Consider the following 17,268-nt stretch of genomic DNA (forward strand, 5'->3'; position numbering starts at 1 on the left):
CAGTGTGTTTTATGTTCCAGGAAAAGTTGGCCTACTCATGCACAAACCCAGCAGTTCTGTGTGAGGGGTGTTGATCCGATTGTGCCTCAAAGCAGAACATTTTCTTACTGTAAGCATGAATGACTACAAAGGTAACGGCAGCCGTAGTGAGGCCTCATCTGGAGTACTCTGTCCAGTTCTGGGCTCCCCAGTTCAAGAAAGTTGAAGAGCTACTGGACAGAGTCCAGCGGAGGGCTGCGAGGATGAGGAGGGAGGACTGGAGCATCTCTCCTACGAGGAGAGGCTGAGGGAGCTGGGCTTGTTCAGCCTGGAGAAGAGAAGGCTGCGAGGGGACCTAATATGTATTTACAAATATCTGCAGGGTGGGTGTCAGGAGGACGGGGCCAGACTCTTGCCAGTGGTGCCCAGTGACAGGACAAGGGGCAATGGGCACAAACTGAAGCACAGGAAGTTCCGTCTGAACAGGAGGAAGAACTTCTTCCCTCTGAGGGTGACGGAGCCCTGGCCCAGGCTGCCCAGGGAGGCTGTGGAGTCTCCTTCTCTGGAGATGTTCCAGCCCCGCCTGGACGCGGTGCTGTGCAGCCTGCTCTGGGTGACCCTGCTTGGGCAGGAGGGTTGGACTGGGTGACCCATAGAGGTCCCTTCCAACTCCTACCCCCTGTGATTCTGTGTACCGTTGCAGTCTGTGACTTGTTCTAAAAAATGTACATGAAGTACTTTGTTCTAACTCTGCGCGCACTGGTGATTTATTTAATCCTTTTTTGCAGGCTTTACTGAGTGGGGGGGAGATTTATTTTCACAGGACTTTCAATAGTTGCTTCCGCTCCCTGTGGTCCTGGAGAGAGAGCAGTGGTAGCGCTGACTTGCTACAGCACCGCTGTCTCGCTTCCTCTGCCTCATCCCAAATGCATGAAGTATTCAGTATTTTCAAGAAGCTGGTTTAGTTATCTGCAATTTTCTGGCCTGACTCTTGACATGAAGTGAAGCCTCGCTTCTTTCTTCCTCCTTGATAGAATTCCTGTGAAGAGGAACAAGAAAGTTGGTATTTTTCCCATCTATGTAGTCTGGAGAGCAGGAAATTCCTCACAGAGTCTGATACTTTGCAGTTCGTTATTGCATGTCTTGTTTGTATCACTTTCCTGCTGTCTTTGAGGAGCTCTGGAGTTCTGACAGCCCTCTTGGGTTCTTCCTCATCTTCCTTGTTCAAAACTGTGCCTGGGATCAAGATCTGGGATTATGTTTTCCTCACTTGTCTTTCATAATTAGTATCAGGCCTACGTCTTTCGTAAGTATTTTGAATATAAGTTTAAGGTAGAGTCAGAATGCATCGCCCACAGGATTTTTTCATTTACATACAGAAGTGATTATCAGACTGACAGGACACAGCAGAAGATCTGCTGGTTTCCATGGAAGTCCCTTGGTTTGTAATAGCTGGAATAGCAGACGGTTCCACAAACAGCTGAAGTGCTTGTGTGGGGGAGTGGGCATGGGGAGCAAGAAACTTGATTGCCTTTGTTATGTGTACATTAGTACTGTTCTCCTGTGAAATTCGTTATTACTTTCAGACTGAACTGCCAGTGATCTACTGAACAGAAGTATGTCCTGGTGCCTCTGAGCGCCGTTCTTTCAAAGCTAAGTGTTCGACCATCTTCAGTCCTCTGAAGTTTTTGACAGTGGTACTCGGGTAGCTCTGGGAGGGCTGGGCTACAGCAGCAAGTGTTGAGGATCTGCCACGCTGGCAGAAAATGCCAGTTCTTTACTCAGAAAAATAGGGGTGGAAGAGAGAATGAACTGCATGTAGTTACAAAATAATGTGGGTTATGATGCGTAAGTCCCCTGTAACATACGAGTTATAATTCCTCCGAATCCCCTCAAATACTTCAAAATTTCTTGAGCAGAAAGGTAAAGTGCATAGTTTCAGATCTGAATTTGTACTGAAAGTTCGCGTCTAAACAGTTGCAATATTTATCGAATGCTAGGTTTGCCAGCAGATCTGCATGTAAGCTTGTTGGAGGCTGGCACCAGAAGCAGACATTCTGACTAGATGTGCCTTAACATGATCTTGAAATTGCAGGCACACTAAGGAAGAGTAATGAGATGCAGTCTGGCAAGCATACTTCCCTTAAAGAGACATTGTCTTGATGCACAGATTTGAAAATGGGAGAGAGATTTTAAATCCTGGCTTTTCACCATGCCATATGGAGCTTTTTTTTTTCCTCTTCCCCCATGAAAACAAGGAATCCTTAACAGCACTTGAAGCGGGATCTCGCTGCAGTGGTTGTACAGCCCTGGAAATCGTTGGCTGGATGGTTAAGGTGGAAAGCAACGCTTCCTGCAGCGAGAATCCCGGAGCGTGTTACAGTACTGATCTGTGTCTGCTACAGTATAAGCTGGATTTGTCATCAGTCTGAAGTTCTGTGAATGGAATTCTGTTTGGGGATGTTTCACACGTGTAAGCTGAGCTCTGAAATAAGGAATGACAATGTTTATAAAGATTGTGCTGCAGGTGGCTTAAAAATCATTTAGGAAAGCAATTGTCTTCGGTTTCCTACAGGCGGGCGTCAGCTCTGCACATAGCAAGGGACTGGCAAACTGAGGTGAAGAGGAGGAAAAAGGAGAGTATCTTTTTTTTTTGTTAGCACATATATAAGGATGATAGGTGTGAAAAGCAATTTGGACTAAATGCCTGCTGCCTTCCTTGCTAGAGGGTGGAAGGGGTCTGCTTTTGTATCCCTTCAAAGCAGGTAGGTGGGCAGCGTGGACAGTATTTCCGCTGTTTTGGGGGCAAGGAAAAGTACCAGTTACCTGTACAAAGCAGGTTTGAAGAAGTCGCTCTTACATAAGAGAACCAAGCACCTCTCTTAAGTGTTTTATGTAAGTTACCAGGGGTGGAGACAACGAGTTCGGAGTTTATCGGTGGAGTTGCATGTAGAGACTTGGCTGTTGTGATGGATTGGCTAGTAATTTATAGAGAACAGCGAAGGAGCCCGTGCGGGTGCCGCTGCACGGCATGAAGAACACTGCTTTTTCATGCCACTGTCTGCACTGACGGGCATGGCTGCAGTCTCCCATCATCTCGTCCTCCTGCTGATGTTGATCTGCCTCGGTGCAAATCTGCAAGAACACATGTGCAGTCAAGGCTTCTTAATGGTTTTTTACCTTATTTTTAGTGTGCAGGCTAGATAAGCGATTCTATTGGAAACTGGCAAGAGAATAGAAAAGTAGTTTTTTCCAAACTCTTTGAACACCTTCTGTAAGGAACAAGTTCGTGGCTGAAACCTTTGTTAACTGCTACTGTCCCTGCTGTGCATTGCAGAGGTGAGCAGAGTTGTCAGGCGATACATTCAAAGAACGTGAAGCAAAATCTTGTCTACAGTGGAAAATTTTGCATGTTGTTAGCACCTCTTCTAATATGAAGAGGTTTGACAATGCGAAACTGTTAAAAGGATGTTCAAACTTCAGTGAGCTTTTAAGGTGAAAATATATTTAGATGTCCAGTGGGATGAATCCAGTTCTTCTTTGAACTTCTTGGTTTAAAACTGCAGAGCCAGCTTCAGAGTGTCTTTCACTAATACACAGTCCTCTGTAGCGGAGAAAAATCTCTGAATTGTTAGTTGCTATGTCATAGTGTTGCTGACTTGTTTCCCCTGTCGCTTACATAAACCAGTAGGATAAACAGGCACAGGAAATGGCTGGTTAATTCTTCTGCATCATTGGTGGATGATAAGTGCCTGCTGCTGTGAAAAATAGTCGGCTCACCTTTTTAGAGAAAATTTGACTCCTTCTCCTACTTTTTTTGTTACTTTTAAACATAAAGGATTAGTTTTTCTTGTAACTCTGGGTGGGGAGGTTTGGAATTGCTTCAGAAAATCGACTTTTACTTTGAACGCCCTTTCTCTCCCGTGTGATTGTACCAGCATTTCTGTATCAGAAGGGTTGGACTGTCGGCAATTACCTTGATCCGTGTCTTCATCCCAGCTTTGAATCCAGTGGACTATTGAATAGGCAAATAAAACCGGCTTGTTCAGCAAGATGAAACAGAGTATCTTGCTGAATTTCTAATTTCATTAGAGGGAAGGCTGAGACAGGTAAACATCAAGAGGAGGAGATGAATCTATTCATGCTCAGCCCCTACCATGACAGAATTTGCAGAGAGGTGAGCTGACGGCAGCCCCCAGCCTTGCTGCAAGGCCGCGTACCTGCAATGCAGTGCTGTGCAGCTGCAGCTAGGTGGTGGAGGCAAATCCCTCTTCCCCCTCGCTCCGCACAAAGCTGCGCTGCGTTCGGCAAGAACCAGCCCCTCCGTCTGCCGTTGATGTCCCCCCCGCTTCCAGGGCAGCGTGGCAGCTGATTTTTAATGGCTCTGTCGAAAACTATTGGCCTGTCTTCGGGAATAGCATTATCAATGGGAGGCCGTGCTTCATGCAGGTAGGTTACCCTCTTTTTTTCTTTTTTGTCTTGTGAATTTGCAGTTCTTCAGGCATTCCTGAGAGAATAAGGACTTTTGGGAGGGTCTCTAGGTACGGTTTCACACAGATTCCTTAAAAGATCTAGCATTTTGACTTAGCGTTGCTGTTCCACATTGTTTTCCTTAAGTAAAATGTTGCTATATAGTTGTAGAGACCCTGCAAACCCAGTTAATTCTGATGATTAATTAGCACATTGAGAGAGCAAAAGTAAAACGTGATCAAGGTGTTCCTAAGTAGAACAGATGTGGCTGTAAGAAAAAGTACCCTAGAACACTTGATTTTTTAATGTCTAAACTATTAACCGTTTTTCATAGGCTCTTTATATATTTTATCTGCATTTTGCAATATTGCTGACAGCTGTTTGAGCTGTCATCTTGAAATACCAAGTATGGATTTTTCTGCTATCTTTCGCAGCCTTTTGTGCCTTTTACGGTACTGTCTGTGTGAGCAAAGCAAACAGCTGAGGGTAGTGGTTTTGTCTATCTGTTTTTTCTTTGATATTAATACATATTCTGCACTGATTAAGTCTCTCTTAATCCATATCTGCAGTTGACATGGTCACTTTTGGGGGAAGAAGGTGGTGGGATGTAATAATATCTGATGAATTTTCACAGGAAGGCAAAGGAATGAGGTGTGTTTCGGAGGTGATTTCATAAAGGAAATAGCACTGTAGAAACGTATGTGACCTGAATAAGGCTCACTATCACATTAGTTTGTATAATAGTTTATAATATAGGAGTGAAATGCTTGCGGATCCCCAGGACAGACTCGGATGCAGACTACAGGGTGTGTCACGTACGAGGTTGTCAGCATGATTCGTCAGCCCCTGCTTAGGAGGGGTGCAGAAAGCTTCCAAGGGAACGGGGTTTAGTGCTTCCAGTAACTTCTTCCTTGATGCATGAAATTACTGTTATTGAAAAGCATTGGGACTGCAGAATGGCGTGATGTTTCTGTCTGCATCAGTGGTTCTTACAATGACTTTTCTTTTGAATCTGTTCTAATCTCCTGCATCCTGCGCAGTTACAAAAGTGAAAATCTTGAAACAGCTTTGGGCAGAATTACTCTCTACTATTTATGCTATGGGTGTGGCTGCTGGGTTTAAATTCTCCTTTCTATCCCATTCTGCGTTCTGGTTCTCTTTGCCCTGTCTATAGGATTTGTTACATGCGAGCATCCTGTCTCCCCTTCAGCCATTCTGTCCGTGGCCCTTGCTTGCCTTTGCTCCCTGCTCTTAATTTGGGGATGGTCTGCGGCTTTATTTGTAGCTCGCATGTCCCCAAAGAAGTGCAGCAGTTTTAAAGTAGCTTTTTGACCTCAAAGACTTTCTTTTGCCCCTCGGGTTTCCTTGTTCCTACCCCCGACCTGTAATCCTGTGTCTCACAGGGGAAAATGTGTAAGTGCTAGAGATCTTGGGGCTGGATGGAGCTATGGGGGTTGTTAATAAATGTCTCATTAGCCTGGCAGCAGCAGCATGGACTGACTGACAGTCTTACTTTATGCTTCAAGACTACTAATCTGTGTTGCTTATCTGTTTCTGAATTCAAAAATCAGCATGACTTAATAGCTCTGACAACAGACTGAAAGTAAATGTCGGGTGGTTTGGTTGTGCCCGGGATGACCTTTGTAGCTCCTCTGCTTTAATGAACTTCACTTCGAGATTGTGAATGGCTACAAATTTAGTCATATAATCAGATTGGAACGGGTAATTTCTTTTCATGCTCCATAGATACATAAGATGGCTGTAGTTTTAATGTGTAGTAATGTATTTAATGTATGAAGTCTCAGCAGAGTGCATGTGTAGTAGGTAAATGCTGAACATTTGTTCTGCTGTATAACTACTCAGAATGGAAATATTAAATTTGTCCCATGGATTAAGATTAGTTAGTTATGGCCATGCTATGATGCACAGGGCTCCAACTCTGTTACAAGCTATAGAAACCACATCTGAAAGACCACATGCATCAGCATATCATAGAATCATAGAAAGTCTTGGGTGGGAAGGGACCCCTAGAGGTCATCTAGTCCAACCCCCCCGCAGCGAGCAGGGACACCACTAACTAGATCAGGGTGCTCAGAGCCCTGTCCAACCTGGTCTTGAATGTTTCCAGGGATGGGGCCTCCACTACCTCTCTGGGCAACGCGTTCCACTGGCATAACCAATGGCTGTCTCAACAGTTACTCCTTCTTTGAGCAAAACTAGTTGAATTGGAAACAGGGTGGTGGAAGGCGTCAAGTTATATCTGCTGCTTCGCTGGAACAATAGTTTCAATACAGGAAACTTCCACTAATTCATGCTGGCAGGGAAGCTCATTGTGAAGAGTGTTATCTCGTGCTTGTATGTCACTGCTGTAAGATATTGGTTGCCTACCTCCTTGGACAGACAACTCCAGCTTTTTTTAATATCTCATACTTCGAAGAAGAGAAAGCTTAGTGTTGATATCCTGTCACTAAATTATCTTTGCCATTAAATCTTCCCAATGCAAATGAGCCATAGGCATTTTTTTCATTGTAAATGCTTGCTTTGTACAAAAGGATATTGAAGGTTAAGCTGTATAGACATTTAACCGTTCCCTGTAATGCTTTGTAAAGTAAATAACTTACCTGTTTTAGTATTACCTTTTGGTGAGCTGTATGGCTGTAAGCAGTGTGCTGCCATGGAGGGGGAGTTGGGGCGGGGGGACAGTAATATGTTTTAGCTTGGGGAACTCGAACACGCCTTAAACACATAAGAGCAATGAGGTGGCCTTTGCCAGTGTGATCTTCACAAGCAGGAACTTGGAGTAGCACATTTGCTGAAAATCTAAACACACAAAATTAAGGTTTTAATTTATGAATGTAGGAGTGAAAAAAAAATACCATCTCGGTGCCGGATTTCAATCCCTCTGCAATCACAAGCTCTCTGAAGGGTTTACCGAACATCTGCTCTGTGTACTCCCCCTCTCCATAGCTCAGACAACTGTAACCAACTTTAGACCTTCAGAGAAGAGGCGAACTAAAAACACAGCCCACCGCATGAGACCAGGAGAAATCGAGGGGTTTTAGAGTTCTAAAGTGTTGGAAGCAGAGGGATTGTTAAATTTTCGTTTGATCTCAAAGGTGAAAGGGACAAAGGGCACAAGTTCTACAACACTGGTTTAATTTTTTTCCAAAGGAGTATTAGTCTTTAACATTCATCAACGTTTAAATCTTCAGTTTTTATGAGGTAACATTTTAAAACATAAATTTGCTTTAGAAAAGTCCTCACTGAAGGAAAGGCTGAGAAGGGTTCAAAGATTAATGTTCTGGTGGGATCACTAAGCTTTTAACTCACTATCTTGTCTGGTCTTTTTTTTGTTCCACTACAAAAGTGAATCTGGGGCTCTAAGTTTTATTTCTCACTAGTGTATTTTGAAAAATTGTTTCTATCCACTTTTACACTAGTTTAGGAGTAAAAGCATTTAAAAGTGAAAGTAGTTTTTCTGAAGGCTGAATATTGCATCTCCTCCATTATCAGCAGTCCTTCATGTGAAGCGAAAGCCGCTGAACTGAAGAGTAACGTGTGAGAGACATGCAGTGTGTTCTCTTTCAGACCCAACACTCAGCATCGGGGCCCTGCCGCTCATTCGGAGAATGACCTTCCAGAGCAAGAGGAAGAAATCCTGGGATCAGACGACGATGAACAAGAGGATCCAAATGATTACTGCAAAGGTAAGAACTTGCCTGTTTCAGCTGCAGGATTTTCAGTGTAATCAAGAAATTCCCTTGATTTCCCATCTACCATAGAGAACGAAAATAGACTCCCTCTAAGTGTTTTTTGAAACTGCATGATGATGATAACATTTTTCAAGCTAACCTGAAATGGAGAAACTATTCTCTAAGGTTCCCTCTGTTGTTGGTCAAGCTTTGGGTTGGAGAGCTGTTTTTGATGTGTGTGTTTAATGCTGTTAGCTTTTCCTCTGTGTCAGAGGGCTTTCAAAATGGGTAAAAGCAAGTAGGCATTCAATTTCTATTCAATTTTCGTTAGGAAAAGCACACTTTCAAATCCTTCAAATCAGTTTCAAATTCTTCACTTTTCTTTTGAAGATCGTCATCTTAGCATCCATTCTTCAGATAATTTTGTGTCTGCAAATACCGTCTTCCACATACAGAGCAAATGGAAGTACCACAGTATATAACTTAATACCAGAAGGGTCAGGCTCTTTTTTAACAAATACTTACAGAACACTGATCGTACAAATTTAGCTGATCAATTAGGTGAAGCTTGAATGTGTGACTCCACCTCCAAGCACTTTGTAAGACCACTTCTGTGATACTATTGTATATATTGAATAAGGCAGAGGGAGAAGCATGTAACGAATGCCATTTGTGTGTATAAAAAAATGCAAGGTAGAAATAGCACGGGGAACTTCAGTTGTAGTGTTTCTTACACTTCAGTGCTTTACTTCAAAGCATTTACATTACTTTTAGCATGCTACCCAAATATTTGTGGGATTTTGTTTGTTGTCAAGCAAGTGGGAAGAAGAAAGCCATTGTGTGAATTAGCGACCGGTGCAGCTGTCACTGCTGTAACTGAAAATTTTGAGTGAAGAAAAGGGACTTCTGCTGCTTCAGCTAATGAAGTAATGGATAATGAAGCAATTCTAAGTCTTGTTTGTGAACCAGTCCATCAAGAGAGAGGAATCTTCCTGGCAAAGCATGCATTTCATGGGTGGTATTTGCTGACCACAACTGAATAGTTAAGTGCCTGGAATCTAGGGTGTAATTCCAGGTTCTGGCAAAAATTTATGCCTTGCCAATTATAGATTCTTCTCTCTGTTCTGTTTTCTGCCAGTGCCCTTGTGTCTTTGTCTGGCTTTTCATGTCTTCGCTTCTGTCATGGAATCCTCCTGCATAGTCGGTAATTGAGAGGTATTAGGGGCACGGGGAGGAGACTTTCCTGTTTTTTCACTGGTGATGTTAAATGGCAAAGTGCCTCTCAGTCAGGAGCGCAGCTGCAAGGGAAACTCGTTGGGATCTTGGGTACGGTACTCTTTCATGTTATGACGATAGAGTGTGCAAAAACAATGCTGACATAGCTGTAAGATTCTGTTACTGGCATTGTAAGCTGTGTTTTCCAAAGGTGCTCAGCCTAGCAGACTTCAGATGCTTTCACTGAGGAAATACTCTTTTGTGATGCCACAGTGGTAACCTACATTGAAAGGGAGGAAAAGTCAGTAATTCTAGTTCAATTGTATTAAATCTTTTCAACCAGCTAGAGGGCTGTTCACAGCTGTTCCCCTAACAAACTGTATGTTTGTTCTAGCAAGATCCAGTTAGAGAAACATTTGCATTTGTTTATGTGATTAAAAATTTAAACGCATCAGTCTGCCTCAAGTTGTGATGCTTGTTCTACATACCTGCTCTTGCATCATCTTTTGATATATAAACTTCCCACTGTTTTTCTAGGTGGTTATCACCTCGTGAAAATAGGAGATCTCTTTAATGGACGATACCATGTGGTTCGGAAGCTTGGATGGGGCCACTTCTCCACTGTGTGGCTAGCTTGGGACACCCAGTAAGTCCTCTTAGGGTTTCTGGCAGGAATGCACAGCATTGCACAAGCATGATGGAAAGCATCTTTTTACTTTTAGATAAAAACACAAAACATAGCTGTCCACATCCTAACACAGAAGTTTCTTTTGATATTGTGCATGCATGTGTGTGGGAGGGAGTTAGTGGGATGAACCGTATATGTGGAAAGAGTGCCCTTGTGTTCAGCAGTCTTGGACCTATTGTTTCATTTTATGAGAAATTACTAACATGGATGTTTTATAAAAGAGACCCAAAGACAATGTTCATGAGTGCTTAAACCTTATTTTTCCATGATGCATTAAATAATAGCGTGCTCATGTGCAAAAGAAGTAGGATAATCCTGGAGAATAAGTTCTTTGTGTGAATATTAACAGTCTCCAATTTACCGTGTATGAGTAGAGGGAAGAGATTAGTGGCCATGAAGGTGGTGAAGAGTGCAGAGCACTACACAGAAACAGCACTAGATGAAATCAAGTTGCTAAAATCGGTGAGTGCCTGAGAGTGGGGTTCAATTTTTATTTTTTTAAATTCATTTTGGGGGCATTTGCATTAGTCACATAATTGATATTTCTGGATCATCCAACTGCAAAGAATGTGGACAGGAACCTAACAGTAGTGCAGTAGATCCGACTTCAGAATATATTCTTGTCTGGTGATTACATCAAGAAACACAAAATTAATCCTCTTTTTCTCTGCAGGTCCGCAACAGTGATCCAGATGATCCGAGTAAAGAGAGAGTTGTTCAGTTATTAGACGACTTCAAGATTTCAGGAGTTAATGGTTCTCGTATCCTTTTGTGGAATAAAGGCAGAGAACTGCATAAAGATGGGAGTTCCCTGGGCAGCTGCTGTGTTGGGGCTGGCAAGCAATGCCAGGCATCCTTTTCATTGCCCAGAGAAACCTGCTGTAGAATTGTCTGCCTCCAAGCTGCCTGCTAAGCTCAGATCCAGAATGACTATTGAGCCTGACGTAATTTGTGTAAGTCACGGAGACAGCACTGCTTAGTCATGCTTTCAACATGAGAGATGGGGTTGGCTGCATCTGGTTTGTGAGCCAGGACTGAATCGTTTAGTGTCCATCCAAGATACCTCTGTGGAAAGAGAGCCCATCTGTCTCAACTCCTCAATTTTGCAGGCAGCCTGGTATTCAAATAAAATCGTACAAAATGTGAAGACCGGTAATTAAAAATAGCAAACACATGCAGTCTATAACTTGGTAATAAGGTGGTTTTCTAGTTACGGAAGCGTCTTACCTTGAACTTTACTAACATTGTTAGGATGTTTAAAGTGTATTGCTTTGAAAATCCTCTGTAGTTCTGTGAACGGCCTTCTAATAGGCAGTGCTTTGTGGCAAGTCCTAATAATGCGCCCTTAAAATTTGAAAGTTGGACTTTTGTGCACGTTTCTGCTTTGCAGTACCTTGGATTTTAATTCAGTGACAATTACTAGGCTGCTTGAGGAATGGAGCTGTAGGTTATAAACATTGTAACACTTTTAGGAAGCAGTAGCCCCACTAACTTTTTTCTGGTGCCTAGCACTGAGTAAATGTTGACTTCACTCTTGTGAAACCTGTGCATGCTTTCTGCCAGTGTAAAAGAAAAGCAGCCTAATAAACTCCTAGAAGTTCAGCTTCTAAAGTAAAGGTACAACACTGAATATGTCATTAGAGTGACTGTAGCTGTTGAGATCTTATAGACAAAAAGCAGATAACATAAATAGTGCTGAAGTCCAGGCTTGTCAAAAGTTTGTTTTGCTGGTAAAGAGGCAAGGAAGGGTGGAGAAAGTAACTTAATTGTTCTGAAGATGACTTATGAAATGGAAATTTTATTATCTTTTTGGGTAGTGCTGGTACAGAGAGATCTGGCATCGAATTTTGCCTGGGGCAAGAGCCTTGGCTGTTCCCAAATATATGTTATTGTCTTGAAGCTGTCTCAATACTAGCAGGAAATACTAATGCACACTCGCTTGTGTAACTGGCTTCCACTCAAAGCAGGAGATTGCTACTGCTGCATTAGGACCTAACCAGCTCCATCCCTCTGTTTCAGGTTTTAGATAACAACACTGACGTGTAGGGTAGGATGGTGATGTTAAGGATGGCAGCTTCTCTAAGCTGTGTCAGAAGAATGAAGGTTCTTTCACATAAAACACTTAACTGGTATGGATTTCTTTTGATCCTCAGTCCTGGGAATTCAGAGCTCCTTGGGTCAGGATGTCCATCATTTTCCTTGACTGAGTTCCAGATATCTGTATGGTGTTTGAAGTTCTAGGGCATCATCTCCTGAAGTGGATCATCAAATCAAATTATCAGGGGCTTCCACTGCCTTGTGTCAAAAAGATCATCAAACAGGTAATTTGCAGTTCTGACTGCACTGTTCCCCTCAACCCAGTGAGAACTCTTCCACTAATCTTTCTCAGATCCAAGAAAACAGAAGTTAAAAATCAGTGGTATATCTCTCGCGTAACAAAATCATTCCTGGGTTAATATTTGCTTTCTCTACTGCAAAGACCCTCTGCTACAGATAATTCTTTCTGACACTTAAACCATGAAGAGAGGCTGGGTTTACTTTTAACCTCTTCTTACCCTGGTTATTCCTCATAAGTGCTGAGTATTTTTTTAAAACTGTCACAGTAAGTACAGTGCTTAATGATGGGAAGAGAAACCTGTTCTTCCTACTGGATGGCGGCCTAAGAAGAAACATCTTTCTACGTGTGAGGTGGAGGGCAGGAGGAAAGCATGATTTTGTTGTAGGGTATTAAGATTAGCTTTTCAACTGTGGTATGTTAAGTTATGAGGGTAAAGAGAGACAGTAATGTAAATTCATAGCTAAACTCTGAATGCAAATCTGTATTTTCTGGAACCAAGGAGTAACCACTGATCACATTAGCTCTAATCTGGAGTATTCTCAAACACAGAAGTCCTCTAGGTTCATTGGTCAACTTAGGCAATTTTGCATTTTCACGTCACTCTCAATTTGCTTATTCTTTGCTTTTTCTAATGATTGATTTCCTTTTCTCCTGCCTGCAGGTTCTTCAGGGTTTAGATTACTTGCACACAAAATGTCGAATCATTCATACAGATATTAAACCGGAGAACATTCTTCTGTGCGTTAACAACAAGTATATCCGCAGGCTGGCTGCAGAAGCAACAGAGTGGCAGAGATCTGGGGCTCCCCCCCCATCTGGCTCTGCAGGTGCTTTTTTCTTGAAAATCAGTGCTATTTCTGCCCTGCACTCCCAAATCATCATTAATATCACTAGGGAAAACTTCCTAACTGAGTAGAGTGGAACAATAATGCAAGTAACCTCTGAAAAGCCAACTGTAACTTGTGAAGGTAGTTGTAAGTTGTAACTCAAAGATGATCAGGAAGGCAGTCGTTTGTGTAAGAAAAACGGAGGGGAGGGTGCATGCATGCTGGCACCTGCTTTTAGTGCTGCTGATCTGGACTGGTAAAGTGGTAGGGCAGTCAGTCTCCAATAGCACACACTGCGTAAATGCTAATGCACTCAGCGTACTGCTGGAGTGAAAGTGAGCTGAGGTACTTCTCACATTTTCCTCAAAGTTCATTTCTTTCATTGCGTGATGCTGGAAATGCATTTAGTGAAGATCTCGACAGGGACCTATTGTGAGTTTGCAGAAGTCTGAAAAACCCGTAACAGAAACCACTTCCTTGACATGCTAACATCCCTAGAGATCTGCGAGCTAATTTTCTCTTGTTCCTAGTTCCTTGTGTTCCTCCTCAGAACATCCACCTGTACCAGGGTGTAGTTTTCGAGAACTACTGCAGTGTGTATTGGAAGGCTCTGTCAGCCATAATCTTATACCACCAGCATTTAGCTGAGCCTGTCATAGCTTAACTTAAGGAAGCTCCCTTAACTTTGGTATTTGAATGTTTTGGTTTGCACTTTCTTTTCAGTAAGATGCATAATACGTGCAGTAAATGAGGCGGCATGACAGGAAGTTTAAGTCGTTGATATCAGTCAAGCGAGTCTGCTATCTGGAATTTTGATTATGCATATAGTCATTTAATTTTTTTTTTAATTCTTGCTGTACTTTTGTAGAGAAATAAGCCTTCAAAATAACACTTGCTGATATCTTTAACATGTTGTTACCAATCTGCATAGAAAAAAGCTTACCTTAGGTTAAGAATGCAGATGCAGTTTTTGAGTATAAACATACTAATTTACTGATTTGCCTTTCCCTTTCAGTGAGCACTGCACCACAGCCAAAACCAGTAAGTGTAATAGTTTTCATGCATAAATATCATTCCATAATGCAGTCAGCATTAAGGGAAAGCAAGCGTATATCAGAAGGGAAAATGTGATTTGTGTTTGTCATAGACGTAGGCATCAGATTCAATGCTGTCTTGGAGATGCAAGTAGTATTTGCTCATCTGTCACCAGGACCAGTAGTCTTTTTGGTGGTCTCAGGGTCTGTTGTGAAGGTGACTGTTTTCTCTGGAGTCAGAGATCCCTCATTTGGAGAATACTGTAGGTTTTGCTCCAAAACCGTAATATCTGCTGTTTATTTGGGAGAACTGTCTCCAGAGTTCTCATCTTGCACTGCTTCCTGAGCTCTAAAATACATTAAAACTTGATGCATTTTAGATTTATTGAAATACGAAATGCTAAGTCAAATTTCTCTGCTCGCTTCTGTGTAGGCTGACAAAATGTCAAAGAATAAGAAAAAGAAGTTGAAAAAGAAGCAGAAACGGCAGGCTGAGTTGTTAGAGAAGCGAATGCAAGAGATAGAGGAAATGGAGAAGGAAGCAAGCCCTGGGCAGACACAGCCTGAAGAGGAGGAAGAAGCTCAGAGCCCTCTGGAAATGCTCACAAAAGTTAGTCCACCCGAGGAAAATGTCAGCAAAAAGACAGGTATGGACCTAAAGTACTGCTAAAGTGGCACAGCGTTGTCTGTTCACTCACGCTGGCGTGAGCAGAGTGAGCCCCTTTACCAGAGGTGGCCATTGTCTTTTAACCTGTTTGCATTGCATTCTGCCCATCTAAGGAGGCTGGGAGGTCTGCTGTGACAAACTGAACTAATGAGTGGTTGTGTTCAGTTACGTTGTGAGAACTGCCTGCTTCAGAGGGCTCCCTTGAGCAGCTGGAGCTGTTACTTTGTTTAGACATACTCTATCTTCTCCTTTTCCACTCTTCCAGCTGAAGTTGTTGTACAAGAGCAATCTATTCTAATGGAAAGCAGCATGGAAAAATGTGTAACAGAAATAAATTGTAATGGAGTGATACAAATGACGGACTTCCCAGACTCGGGCAATCAAGGGTCTGTGCGACTTGAGGATGACCTTCATAATGCCAATGACTGTGGCGATCACCCTCATACACAGAAGAAGGAGAACTTCCATAGTTGTAATTACAGTCAGCGTAACGGTGACTCGGAGAACAGGCCTCAAGGAGCAATGTCGGACTCATTCGTGCCCTTAGTTTCAGAAGATTCCATGGTGTGTCAGCCCACATCCAATGAAGAAAGAGCATTCAATGAGCAGGAGATTAACCATTTGCAGGAAAGCATCCGGACAGAGATACCTTCAGAGGACGAGAATGAGAATAATAGCCCATCAGACAACAAAGGTATAAGAGGAACCCTGGGAGAAGGGGCTCCTTTCTGCCTGACGTGGGAGGGTTGTGTTACAACACTTCATCAGGGTATTAATAGGAGCCTCCATTTTGTAGGCTGAAGTGATCAGCACCACCTGTGTGAGGCTTTTTTCCTGCCAGGAGTAATTAACCTGACAGTCCTACTCCAAGACATTCACTGTCTGTGGCTTCCACTTGTAGCTGTGCCTTAGTTTTGACTATGAATGCATAAGTGTTCCCACTCTTTTTCAAAGTATCTATACAGTTGTTTTTCAGTATAGGAACATCCCCTCCTTTGTATCAGGTGTTGCTTATGTGATTTTCATTGACAATTAGAAAAGTAAGTTCACAAATTGTTGCTGGCTGTTAGATTATGGGATAAGTACTGTTCAGTGTGTTCTGATAGATTTGTTCTTAACATGGAGCACAGGTAGCTCCTCTCAGTTGCTTGAGATGAGTAAATGTTTTCCCAGAACTGGAAATGCAGCCTGACTGAAACAAAGCGTAGGAAAAATACCTCTTTAATGCTTTTGTTTAAATATGATTTGTTTCAGGGGGGAAAAAAAACTGTAAGTCTTGTAGGTTTAGGAGAACATAAGACACAGGATAGAGTACAGCAGTTTAAACACATTCCAGGTGTGTGTTTTTAAGTAACTTGATTTATAAAACTCCGTTTTTGCATCTTTGAGTCAAGGTCAGGTGAAGTATATCTGCTTGGAGACAGAAGGAGAAATTAACGTTTGTACTTGTTTTTTAAAAAAAATGTCTGTAGCGTTTTCTTGGCAGAGTACTGTTGGGGAGTTATATGGATGAGAAGTAGCAAGGGAAATTTAAAGGTTTTGAAACTTGAACTGCAATTAGTTGGATGCCCCTGCTAGTTGACTCAGTGTATTTTGCTTCTCACAGCTCTCTCCCAAATAGCTTTAGAGCTACAGCTGGATGTAATTTAGTGACTTAATATTTTTGCTCTCCACTGTGTCATTGAGGTTTTCCCAATATGTGCTTGTAACTGTCGGTGTTGCAGCAGTGAGTGATGGGGATGTCAAGAAGATGCTGTAAAATGTGGACTCTTCTTCAAAGATATAGGAAGACTTAAGGGTCGAGAGGCTTGTTTCGTTTCTGGCAGTGTCTTTATTTAAGAAGCCTGTCTAGATATAGCCAGGCTTTTTACAGTGGTGCAAAGAGCGCTGGGAAGCAGTCACTGTTGCATGTCCGTCCTTGTCTGACATCAGTCAGGTTTTAATGGTGGTAGCTCTGTTCATAGTGCAGACTGATGATGATTTTTATACCGCAGCTTCCAGGAGGGAAAAGTTCTGATCCACAAGCAAAAGCCCTTCCTGGGTAGGGAGAGGGCTGTAGGATGACAGATGGTGACACTGTCCATGTAGCTTTAATCAGCTGTTATACGTTGTTGCCTCTAGGAAAATTGACTGCTGGGAATTTCCTTCTTAATCCTCTTGAGCCCAAGAATGCAGATAAGCTCAAAGTGAAGATAGCTGACCTAGGAAATGCCTGCTGGGTGGTAAGTTTACAATCTTTTCACATTGACCATTTAAACCTGCTAATTCATTCACAGTATGCCAAGATGGAAAAGAATCTGTAAAATAGATTCCATCTTAGACCTGTTTGTGAAAGTAGTGACAGTTTACAGTGATAGT

General features: G+C 42.4%; 1 protein-coding gene across 5 annotated transcripts in view; it reads left to right on the top strand.

Moving 5' to 3' along the window:
* The window catches only part of SRPK1 (SRSF protein kinase 1), a 28,163-nt gene that overhangs the window by 4,620 nt on the left and 6,275 nt on the right, over window positions 1-17,268 (top strand). Inside the window, exons 1-11 of one of the 5 annotated variants that reach the window (XM_075442896.1) lie at window positions 4,265-4,428; window positions 8,038-8,156; window positions 9,894-10,002; window positions 10,413-10,506; window positions 10,718-10,805; window positions 12,259-12,365; window positions 13,044-13,209; window positions 14,225-14,250; window positions 14,677-14,890; window positions 15,176-15,604; window positions 17,032-17,132. In XM_075442896.1, the coding sequence (XP_075299011.1) occupies window positions 4,358-4,428; window positions 8,038-8,156; window positions 9,894-10,002; window positions 10,413-10,506; window positions 10,718-10,805; window positions 12,259-12,365; window positions 13,044-13,209; window positions 14,225-14,250; window positions 14,677-14,890; window positions 15,176-15,604; window positions 17,032-17,132 (1,524 nt within the window). In that variant the 5' untranslated portion in view covers window positions 4,265-4,357. Of the gene's footprint in view, window positions 1-4,264; window positions 4,429-8,037; window positions 8,157-9,893; window positions 10,003-10,412; window positions 10,507-10,717; window positions 10,806-12,258; window positions 12,366-13,043; window positions 13,210-14,224; window positions 14,251-14,676; window positions 14,891-15,175; window positions 15,605-17,031; window positions 17,133-17,268 lie in introns of those variants that run through there. The other 4 variants (XM_075442897.1, XM_075442893.1, XM_075442894.1 and 1 more) reach the window with 4 other exon arrangements.

The sequence above is a fragment of the Opisthocomus hoazin genome, chromosome 25, assembly GCF_030867145.1.
Source record: "Opisthocomus hoazin isolate bOpiHoa1 chromosome 25, bOpiHoa1.hap1, whole genome shotgun sequence".
In the NCBI taxonomy this organism is placed as follows: Eukaryota; Metazoa; Chordata; class Aves; order Opisthocomiformes; family Opisthocomidae; genus Opisthocomus; species Opisthocomus hoazin.